Source organism: Periplaneta americana, chromosome 16 (assembly GCF_040183065.1).
Source record: "Periplaneta americana isolate PAMFEO1 chromosome 16, P.americana_PAMFEO1_priV1, whole genome shotgun sequence".
NCBI classification, from domain to species: domain Eukaryota; kingdom Metazoa; phylum Arthropoda; class Insecta; order Blattodea; family Blattidae; genus Periplaneta; species Periplaneta americana.
Window position 1 is genome coordinate 188,807,548 of NC_091132.1, and position 12,444 is coordinate 188,819,991.

The following is a 12,444-nucleotide window of genomic DNA, read 5'->3' on the forward strand; positions in this document are numbered from 1 at the left end:
CGACGATGACATAAAAAATGAACATGAATAATTTTAAAAGGAATAATTATTGAATGTACAATTTTCAAATTTGAATGTGATTGGTGGTTCAATTGATGTTATATTGGACGTGTGCGTAATAGAAGTGGAACTCGTTGATTTAGGCCTACATGGTGTATTCAACTTATTCAGAATTTCCGAATGAATAATTTTAAAAGGAATAATTATTGAATGTACAATTTTCAAATTTGAATGTGATTGGTGGTTCAATTGATGTTATATGGGACGTGTGCATAATAAAAGTGGAACTCGTTGATTTAGGCCTACATGGTGTATTCAACTTATTCAGGATTTCCGAATGGTGCTCTTCATTTATTTGTAAATCGGATTTCAGAAGATGCATAGGTATGATCAGTGATTTTTATTAATTCTTGTTCTTGAATGCCAATGCGAGTCATATTTCAAACTGCTGTGCATCGACTGGAGTGATTTGTAATTTTATATATATATATTTTTTTGACGTCCAGACCAGCGCAGTTTCAAATGTTGGCAAACAAAGAAACAAATGCTAGGGACGCGATAAAATTAAACAAATGCTAGGGACGCGATAAAATTGTGCGATAAGCAGCCATGATTGGTTGAAATACGTCCTTTCGTACCGTTTTATTGGTCAAAAGTAGTATGACGTAGTAAGAGTGTAATAGTCAGTAAAAAAAAAAAAAACTGTTTTTTTTTCATATAAAAGTCAATTCACTTTCACCAGAAAATTGTACGTGATGGGGAAATTTGGATTTTAAATTCAGATTTAGGGCACACATATCAGTAATATTCACCTATGTTCATTTCGGAGCAAGACAAAAAGTAAACATTTGTTGCTCAGTGTAATTATTACAAGTGTTGTACTCCATACCATGGATTATCGAACTTGTAGGGCTAGCTCCCTACTTTCCCATCTTGTTGACTTGCTAGGACCACAGCTCGTATCCTATTTACTGTATCTTCCGAAGTCTGTGGACATTTCCTAGGACATAAACAGCCACTAGTTTCGAATTACGTCACCCAAGTCCATAATCGTTCCTATTTTTAAGAAAGGAGACAAGACTAACTGTAGTAACTTTCGAGGAATATCACTTTTGTTGACGTCGTACAAAATTTTGTCGAATATCCTTTTGAGAATATTAACTCCATATGTAGATGAAATTATTGGGGATCATCAGTGTGGTTTTAGGCGTAATAGATCGACTATTGATCACATTTTTTTATTCGACAGATATTGGAGAAAAAATGGGAGTATAAGGGTACAGTACATCAGTTATTCATAGATTTCAAAAAGCCATATGACTCGGTTAAGAGAGAAGTTTTATATGATATTCTTATTGAATTTGGCATTCCCAAGAAACTAGTTCGATTAATTAAAATGTGTCTTAGTGAAACTTACAGCAGAGTCCGTATAGACCAGTTTCTATCTGATGCTTTTCCAATTCACTGCGGGCTAAAGCAGGGAGATCCACTATCACCATTACTTTTTAACTTCGCTCTAGAATATGCCATTAGAAAAGTTCAGGATAACACAGAGGGTTTGTAATTGAACAGGTTACATCAGCTTCTTGTCTATGCGGATGACGTGAATATGTTAGGAGAAAATCCACAAAGGATTAGGGAAAACGCGGAAATTCTAGTTGAAGCAAGTAAAGCGATAGGGTTGGAAGTAATCCCGAAAAGACAAAGTATATGATTATGTCTCATGACCAGAATATTGTACGAAATGGAACTATAAAAATTGGAGATTTATCCTTCGAAGAGGTGGAAAAATTCAAATATCTTGGAGCAACAGTAACAAATATAAATGATACTCGGGAGGAAATTAAACGCAGAATAAATATGGAAAATGTCTGTTATTATTCGGTTGAGAAGCTTTTGTCATCTAGTCTTCTGTCAAAAAATCTCAAAGTTAGAATTTATAAAACAGTTACATTACCGGTTGTTCTGTATGGTTGTGAAACTTGGACTCTCACTTTGAGAGAGGAACAGAGATTAAGGGTGTTTGAGAATAAGGTTATTAGGAAAATAATGGGGGCTAAGAGGTATGAAGTTACAGGAGAATGGAGAAAGTTACACAACATAGAACTGCACGCATTGTATTCTTCACCTGACATAATTAGGAACATTAAATCCAGACGTTTGAGATGGGCAGGACATGTAGCACGTATGGGCGAATCCAGAAATGCATATAGAGTGTTAGTTGGGAGGCCGGAGGGAAAAAGACCTTTAGGGAGGCCAAGCCGTAGATGGGAAGATAATATTAAAATGGATTTGAGGGATGTGGGATATGATGGTAGAGACTGGATTAATCTTGCTCAAGATAGGGACCGATGGCGGCCTTATGTGAGGGCGGCAATGAACCTCCGGGTTCCTTAAAAGCCAGTGAGTAAGTAACCCCACAATGCAGTTTCTACGGCGCATGAAGCAGCTGACCGCCTTCCGAAATGCCGTCTAGTCTAGTAACAAAAGTTCAGAGGCTTCAAGCTCTCGACTGTCGTAACATTTCGCCTTCTGATTGAGGCCTTACGTACAGAGGAGTGAATCCAGAGTTTCACTTTCTTTCTCTCTTTTGTCGCTTGAAATGACAGCACGCGTTTTGAGTCTCATCGTGATCCTAATAGCTTGGTTGCCTCACGTTGCAGCCTGCTGACGTCGCAGATCCGCATCCGAGTGGGCGAGTACGACTTCTCCAGCGTGCAGGAGCCCTTCCCGTTCGTGGAGCGCGGAGTGGGGCGCAAGGTGGTGCACCCCAAGTACAACTTCTTCACGTACGAGTACGACCTGGCCCTGGTGCGCCTGGAGGCCCCGCTCAGCTTCGCGCAGCCGCACATCGCCCCCATCTGCCTGCCCGCGTCCGACGACCTGCTCATCGGGGAGAACGCCACGGTGACGGGCTGGGGGCGCCTCAGCGAGGGGGGCACGCTGCCCTCCGTGCTGCAGGAGGTGTCCGTGCCCATCGTGAGCAACGACTGCTGCAAGTCCATGTTCCTGCGCGCCGGGAGACACGAGTTCATACCCGAGATATTCCTGTGCGCGGGACACGAGAGGGGAGGGCAGGACTCCTGCCAGGGGGACAGCGGGGGGCCCCTGCAGGTGCGGGGCAAGGACGGCCGCTTCTTCCTGGCCGGCATCATCAGCTGGGGCATCGGCTGCGCGGAGGCCAACCTGCCGGGCGTCTGCACGCGCATCTCCAAGTTCGTGCCCTGGATCCTCGAGAACGTCACGTGACCAAACCAAAGACAAACTATATTATGTATATTTTGTACCATACCAATAAACCATCACATACAACCAGCAGAGTTTCCTTCGACTATAGAAATCCAGGTCGGTGAGGCTGGACACTACAGAAGGGTGGTTGGGCACACAAGGGAACCTTCCACAGCACCAGGTCGAAAACCCATTTGAAAGTTTCACAGGGTATAGACCGGGTCTTCTTATTTTATACCGCAAGGGTGAATCCTAACCATTTTCGCCCTATTACCAGGGTGCGAATTAACGGGGGGGATATGGGGTGATCCCCCCCCCTCCTGTTGGAAAGTTATCTCCCCCTCATAAATTCATATTAACATCTCTGCCAGGGATAACTTCCATCCTCTCCTCACAAAAAATAATTGTTTTAATACGAGTATACTTTATAAATTTATAAAGTAAGCAAAGAAAATAATTGATGTATTATCATCATCGGCAAGCTGATAACAATCAATAAAGCCTGGTTCAGACGGTGCTAGTTTCTGTGAAGGATTCCAAGGTGGCTCCCGTGTTGGCTACGGTGACGGTAGTTGTTCACACGGAGCTGGCTCTTTTCATAGTTCAAATTGGAAAATCATCTGCTGCTTCATCTGTTGCCAACACTCATGGTCAAAGAGAAACTAAACTGAGTGGAAAACAACTAAACTTCTACAATAACAGTAGTAAATGTCATAATAAGGTAATTAAGCCATAAGTGCAAAACAGCTAATGTCCGATATTTAATTGTTGTTTCTTAGAAACTAAAGAATATAGAAAAAAACAGGTTTAGTTAGAAAACAACGAACATGGCGACATGGTTTCAGTGGTGATATTATATGATCATCTTTGGTTTCCAGCCTGCAAACTATCACGAAAAATAGCAAGGAACCTACCCTCGAAATCCAGCAAGCTAGCCATCCACGGAGCCACCAGAACGCATTATTTCCGGCAAGTGACCACGCAGGCTACCTATCCGCGCAGCCAACTTGGAATCCATCACAGAAACACGCACCGTCTGAACCGGGCTTAACTTAGGAATTACACATCTTACCTTAAGCCTGCTCATGGATATAATTATTATTATGATCAAGATGCAAGACAAGCAACTCAGTGCAACCAAGCGTTGAGCCGCATTGAATGAGGATAATAATAATTTTATGTATGATGTTCTCTAGCTAGGATTCTATCCCCCCTCATCAGAAATCTTAATTCGCGCCCTGCCTATTACTATATTAGGGTTCACGAAGGATTAGTTCCTGAAAAGTTAATATGGCCGTCTTTCCAATGTTGCCAACTGTTACCACACATCACCAAAGTACGTAAATTCACAATGGTATATTATTTATTTACTTGTTAATTTATTTATGTATTTGTTTATTCACGTATTTATTAATTTAATTATGTATTTATTTATTTATATACAGTATTTAAAAACCATGTCATAGGAAGACAAATAAGGAAGATAAACTTGCGAATTCTAAATGAGGCAGGAGAGCGAGTGGACAGATTCAAGTACTTGGGGTGTACTGTAAGCAGTAACATGAGCTGCTGCTAGGAAGTCAAAAGGAAAATAGCAATGGCAAAGGAAGCTTTTAATAGAAAAAGGAGCATCTTCTGCGGACCACTGGAGAAAGAACTAAGGAAGAGACTAGCAAAGTTCTTTGTATTGACTGTCGCATTGTATGGGGCAGAAACATGGACATTACGACGAAGTGAAGTGAAGCGATTAGAAGCATTTGAAATGTGGATATGGAGAAGAATGGAGCGTGTGAAGTGGACAGACAGAATAAGAAATGAAGCTGTGCTGGGAAGAGGGGGTGAAAAAAGAATGATGCTAAACCTGATCGGGAAGAGGAAAAGGAATTTGTTGGGTCACTGGCTGAGAAGAAACTGCCTACTGAAGGATGCACTGGAAGGAATGGTGAACGGGAGGAGAGTTCGGGGCAGAAGAAGATATCAGATGATAGACGACATTAAGATATATGGATCATATGAGAAGAAAAAGAGGAAGGCAGAAAATAGGAAAGATTGGAGAATGCCGGGTTTGCAGTGAAAGACCTGCCCTTGAGCAGAACACTACATGAATGAATGGATACAGTATATATTTCTTTGTTTATTTACTTATATTTCATATATTTATGGCTGATTCATATTATAATATTAAAATGCATTTCGTCTGGGAACTTGAAATTCATCCCTTCATTCATAAAAGTTTACAATTCATGAGACCTAACCTAAAAAAATTATTTTGTTTGACCACATCAGGGACGTACGCAACGGGAGATTATCGGGTTTGAACCCCTTTCTTGAACCTCTTATTAAAAAAATGACATATTTAGATTTGAGTATTTTTATTTCCATAATCATTTTCCTTTTTCTAATTTTTCACTGACATATATATATATATATATATATATATATATATATATAATGATTATAATTATTGTGTAAATGTAATAATGACACAAGTATTTTTTATTATACAAAATTAACCGCAAGTTAAAAATTGTTAAAAATTAGAGGGGTGTGAAAAAAATTACAATTCAAAGGTTTTATAAGGATATTCATGAATGTTTGATTAGAACATAGTAGGCTGTACTATTAATAAATATACCGTAACATATTAATAATAATAATAATAATACCGCAATAATAATTAATACATAAACAGTATACATTTTGAAATGGTGTTCTATTTTCAGAGTTCGCACTAGTAAGTTCATGTGATCAAATAAAATAATTCTTTAGGTTATGTTTGACAAATCATAAACCCTTAGTCAAGCCAATGAATTTCAAATTTCCAGACAAAATGCATTTTAATATTATCTCAATAAATCATAACTAAATAATTAAATTACATAAATATTGTTTTAATCCTTAGCATTTCGATTTTACCTGCTTTGATGATTTCTGGTAACAGTTGGCAACGTTGAAAAGACGGCCATATTAGCTTTTTAGTAATTAATTCTTTATGAATCTCACTATAAATATTGTGAAGAGAAAGTGACCTAAGGAAATGTAGTTACCAATATGAATCATAATATAAACAAAATATACTGCATAGGTATTTGAAATGTAACCCTGCTAATACTTCCGAAACTTTATGCTAACGAAGCCAAGACAACGCATAGCCAGCAACGGAGTTTGGTTTGATTGCAACCTCACCCCAGCTGCTTAAAATATAAAATATTGCGTTCCTTTACCTCCCTTCATGCACTTAGCCCTTAATTGTCTTAATGTTATGACAATTCATTGTTAAAAAAAAAGTTTTTTTTTAGTGTAGAGGGTTGTATTATTTATTTTATACATACTGTAAATATTGTTAATATAAATAATTAAATGCTTTTATATTTATTTTCCTAATATGTATATTTATCAGGCAACAATTTGAAGAGAAGGTTCAGAAAAGGTATGAATAAATGTCTGGAATAAGTAATATGTACAATAAAATATATGTCCAATGTATTTACATAGTATCTATAAAACAGCATAACACAACCTTTTACAAAAACTTAAAACATACAGAGTGACTGAGGAAGAAAGGACTATACGTTGAGGTGTGATAGTATGGACGATTCTAAATAAAATGCATTATATAAACATACATCTTATTCTCAACTGTTTTGGAGAAAACCAATCGAAAGAAAGAGAAACGGGAACAGTGCAGGTGATAGTAAATTAAGGGTATATGTATGTGAACGACCACAAATACGAGTATTATCAGAAAGTGCAGGCTCTAAATTTAAAAAATTTTATAAGAAAATGAACTCAAAATTGGACAAAAATTACTAGGTATCACAACAAGACTTATTAGAACTTAAATATCTGATAAAAGTATAAAAAAAGGTTACTAATAATATTTTTCAAAGTAGTTTTATCAGAGTATAAAAAAAAAAAAACAAAACAAAACAAATTCTGCAGTTACATCATTTTGTAACTATAACATTGCTGTAGTCTCTCTGACATCTTTAATATTTTTCCTGCATGTAATAAACACTTAAATCTGAAAAGTGGACTACTCTCAGACATGCAGAGTTGTTTATTTTAATACAATTAACTTTTTATTTGTCCTATACAAAATATATGAAAATTTATATAATGTTTTGTGACTTAATTTTTCTCTTTTCAAAGAAATGGGCATTTAGTCTATATCTTGCATAAATACATATTAAATAAGAGTGCAAAATTTCAGAATTCTATCTCTAATGGTTGTGGAGTTATGAAATAATATGTGTGAAAATTTTCAAATTCTGAAAAATTTAAAAGTAAAAAGTGAATTCTAAAAAATATTAGTAGCCTTTTTTACACTTTTATCAGATATTTAAGTTCTAATAAGTCTTGTTGTGGTACCTTGTGATTTTTGTCCAAATTTCCTTACAAAATTTTAGAAATTTAGAGCCTGCATTTTCTGATAATATTTGTGGTCGTTCACGTACATATACCCTTAAGAGATTGTTACCTGTATGTTGTGTTTAATTGTCCATTTCTCTTTACACAACATGTTCAAAAATGCCACCGTCCATTTCAATGTACTTTGCAACTAGTGTAGCCACATGACGTGTTGCTAATTTGAACTGGTTTGGACAATTCTTAATGGGATTACAAGCATTTAAAATGCGGGAAAGCAATTGCTCCCTTTTTTCCACTTTCCAGTTGTAGAGTTCGCTCTTTAGCCAACCCCACAAACAATATCGCCGGCTTACAAGCAAACACATTAAGTTAAAAATATTACCTCTGAGAAAAAGGACATTTTGAAAGCTCTTTTTTTTCTCTTGTACAGAGGAGAGACCTGAACGTTTATTGTGCTTACCATTCCTATTCTGTGAACAATTGGATAGCCGAATGGCCGCGTTCTTGTACAAGTACAGCACGCCGCACCGTAAACTTAACCCAGGCTATTGTATGGATGATGATGATTTGTGAATTAATGATGGCGAAATGAGTCTGAGGTCCAATGCCAAATGGTTGAGGGAAAACCCTGGTAAAAACCCCAACCTGGTAACGTATCTCAACCAGGATTTGAACCCGGACCTGCTCGTTTCATAGCCAGACATGCTGACCATTACTCCACAGTGGTGGACTTGAAAGTTCTTAACAAAACTGAATCCTCAAAATAACATTTTTTGTAAGTTGTTTCTCTTTATGTGTATTTAATTTTCCAATTCTAAGTTTATACACATACATTATGTACATTATATACGCCTTTTTCTCAGAAGTAATATTTTTTACTTAATGTGTTTTGCTTGTAAACCGACGATATCTAATGGTGTAAGGTCGAGTGACCATGGTGGCCAAGATGACACTACTGCGACCGATCCACTGCCCGGGATAGGTTTCACTGAGATACTGGATCACTGGCTGGCTGGAATGTGCAGGGGCCCCATCTTGATGAAAGTACATAGCAGTCCGTGTTACCAAAGGAACGTCCTCCAGGTATTCTGGTAACACGTGTATGGTCGACAAGGCAAAGGAAATAGTATAACCTAAAGTTTTGGTTGCATCTGCATCATTGTGAGCAATAAATTCAAAGGAACAAAAGCAGAGATTCAGGATGTTATTCTCAAAAAGCTGTTTCACAGAAACTATTGAGAATAAGATATATGTTTAGGGTCTATATGTTTTTCCTTTAGAAACGCCCATATTATCATCCCTCAAAGTATGACCATTTTCGCCAATCACGTAGGTTAACATTGATATTGCAAGTACGTCGATAACCAGATTAAATCTGTTTCCCGAGCTGTCTTGCTTTCAATACTCAAAACAGAAAGTCCATTGAGTTGCTCCTATGACGTTGTACTTCTAATATAGCTTTTAATTAGCTTCAATTTTGACAACAATCTATCAGTTATCAGGTAATCACCGTAGTCTTGGACAAAATTGTGAATAAAACATAAGCTATTTAAATTGTCCCTTGCACCTTTCCCTTGCTTCTTATAAAAACTAGCGCTCCTATATTGCGTCCATAAATCCCTCTGAACCTCCTGCCCTCTGCTGCAGTCATGCGGACAATGGGTCATATTTCTGCCCCTATGCATAGCATCCCATAAAACAGTTATATTAATTTATAAAATAGTTATATTAGCGATTGTTTTTTATGGTTGTGAAACTTGGACTCTCACTTTGAGAGAGGAACATAGGTTAAGGGTGTTTGAGAATAAGGTGCTTAGGAAAATATTTGGGGCTAAGAGGGATGAAGTTACAGGAGAATGGAGGAAGTTACACAACGCAGAACTGCACACATTGTATTCTTCACCTGACATAATTAGGAACATTAAATCCAGACGTTTGAGATGGGCAGGGCATGTAGCACGTATGGGCAAATCCAGAAATGCATATAGAGTGTTAGTTGGGAGGCCGGAGGCAAAAAGACCTTTAGGGAGGCCGAGACGTAGATGGGAAGATAATATTAAAATAGATTTGAGGGAGGTGGGATATGATGACAGAGAATGGATTAATCTTGCTCAGGATAGGGACCAATGGCAGGCTTATGTGAGGGCGGCAATGAACCTCCGGGTTCCTTAAAAGCCAGTAAGTATGCATAGCATCTCATGAGATGCAGTTTGGCAACTTATAAGTACAGACAGACTGGCACAATACGAAGAAAACTTTGCCAAAATATGAAATTTGTTTTGGCAAAATAGGAAAATATAAAATAATTAATATTTCAATGGTAAAATATCTTTGTTCCTAAGCCATTTGAAGGAGGTTCATTATTTACAAAATAATTCTTTAGAAATTAACAGTTTTGTCTTACATTTAGTATACTCCCAATACAATAAATCTGAATACTTCATTGTTGAATACACACTTGTAACACTTTTATATAATCACTGATTAACTTGATAACTTTACTGTGTTAACATTAGAAAATTACCTGGTTGATTAGTTTTGAAGTGTTATTCTTCATTGTCCGAAGCCTAGGCTTATAAGAAGTTTATACAGGGTTCCGACAATGTAAAATACCACTTCGAAACTAGTCAGCCGATAATTTTCTAATATTAACACAGTAAAAAAGTTATAAAAGTCAATCAGTGAGAAATCTGAACAGTAAGACAGTTTTTCAGCATAATCATCATTAGAGCTAGGATTTTGAAGAAATTGCATCTTTTTTCCAGTAAGCCAGAAACATAGCTGCTTCGTATTGATATGTTATGTGATAAATGGAGTGTTTTAAAACATATTTGTTAGCGCATTTTTTACCTCTTACAACTCGTAACAGCATTTTTTGTTTTATTCGGTCATTTTTGAGGTATTTTCATTTAATTTTGGCCATAAATCCCTATTATTAATGTAAAATATTATTTATTTCCTTTGATATTTTCTCTACATATTTTTCCAATTAATACCCATTATTTTGTATATTATTTTAATAGTTTTTCTACACAAATATTGTCATGTTAACGTAGTACACCCCCACGTAATGGATCAGTCCAACCACCCCTTCAATATAGACTCCTATATACCTGCTAGTTCCGGATAAGAGTGGCCTTGTGGTGGACTACATGGAAACTACATCAGGTAAAATAATTAATTAAAGTGTACCGCTTAGAAAAAAAATATGTAAAATTAAATAAACTTAAATGTTGGTACTAGAATTTAATTGAATTACTAGTCTAAAAATTAATATTCCTACTAAGCCAATTATGTAAGATCAATTTTTAGGGCATTTTAAGGGCATTTTTGAAAGATTTTTAGTTCATAAATGCATTGTTTTAGGACATTTTTTCATGATTTATAGGTCATCAAAATCCTAGCTCTAATCATCATCATCATCATCATAAGAAGAAGAAGAAAAACAAGAATTCGTAAATCAAACAGGATTAAAACAAGGTGACGCTCTCTCGCCAATATTATTTAATATAGCATTAGAGAAGATAATATGACAGTTAGACTTAATACCAGCTGAAATAAACCTGGGTGGAAAACATAACATTTTTGCATTTGCTGACGACTTATTATTAATAGGAAGAAATGAGCTTGAAATAAGACAGCTATTTATTGAATTAATGGAAAAAGCACAAAACATTGGATTAAATATTAACGAGAGGAAAGCAAAATATATGGTTAAACAAAAATGATTCCCAATAGCCTTAAAGTAAAAAATTATATACCTTTGAAACAATCAGTTCAAATATCTTGGTGTTTTGATAGACAATTCTAATGGCAGAAAACATGAAATACTTAACAGACTACATAATGCAAACAAAAATTTTTATGCTGTTCACATATTATTATCTTCCCGTTTTTTAACCAGAAATTTAAAAATCATTTTATACAGTAGTGGCAAAAAAAAAAAAAAACGGACCAACCCTTGTAGATGGCTTCAGACCCTTGTTCACTCCAGATGATAGACTGGTAACTAAGACTTTCGTGGTTCGAATCCTGCCTGGGAAGGAAACTTTTTTTGTTCCTTATTCAAATTTATTCCCAATACTTTTCGATTGCTGGTAAAATTCATGTTCTGGGAGCTAAATGACAGCTGTGAGCAGTATGCAATGAAGATAAATGCCAACAAGACGAAGAGCATGGTCACAGGAAGAAAAGTAAAGAAGGTGAACTTGCGAATTCTAAATGAGGCAGTAGAGCAAATGGACAGCTTCAAATACTTGGGTTGTACTATAAGCAGTAACATGAGCTGCTGCCAGGAAGTCAAAAGGAGATTAGCAATGGCAAAGGAAGCTTTTAATAGAAAAAGGAGCATCTTCTGCGGGCCTCAAGAGAAAAAACTAAGGAAGAGACTAGTGAAGTGCTTTGTGTGGAGTGTAGCATTGTATGGGGCAGAAACATGGACATTACAACGAAGTGAAGAGAAGCGAATAGAAGCATTTGAAATGTGGATATGGAGAAGGATGGAGCGTGTGAAATGGACAGAGTAAGAAACGAAGCTGTGTTGGAAAGAGTGGATGAAGAAGAATGATGCTGAAACTGATCAGGAAGAGGAAAAGGAAATGGCTGGATCACTGGCTGAGAAGAAACTGCCTACTGAAGGATGCACTGGAAAGAATGGTGAATGGGAGAAGAGATCGGGGCAGAAGAAGATATCAGATGATAGGCGACATTAAGATAATGGATCATATGAGGAAACAAAGAGGAAGGCAGAAAATAGAAAAGACTGGAGAATGCTGAGTTTGCAGTGAAAGACCTGCCCTTGGGCAGAACACACTATGAATGAATGAATGAATATGAATACAGCAA

The 12,444-nt window shown here is 36.7% G+C and overlaps 1 protein-coding gene across 1 annotated transcript in view; it reads left to right on the forward strand.

The window, feature by feature from the left end:
* LOC138692258 (serine proteinase stubble-like) overlaps positions 1–3,312 on the forward strand; it is a 230,119-nt gene extending 226,807 nt beyond the window's left edge. Inside the window, exon 7 of the mRNA XM_069815418.1 lies at positions 2,664–3,312. Within this exon, the coding sequence (XP_069671519.1) occupies positions 2,664–3,249 (586 nt within the window). The 3' untranslated portion in view covers positions 3,250–3,312. The remainder of the gene's footprint in view (positions 1–2,663) is intronic.
* Positions 3,313–12,444: the final 9,132 nt, after the last annotated feature.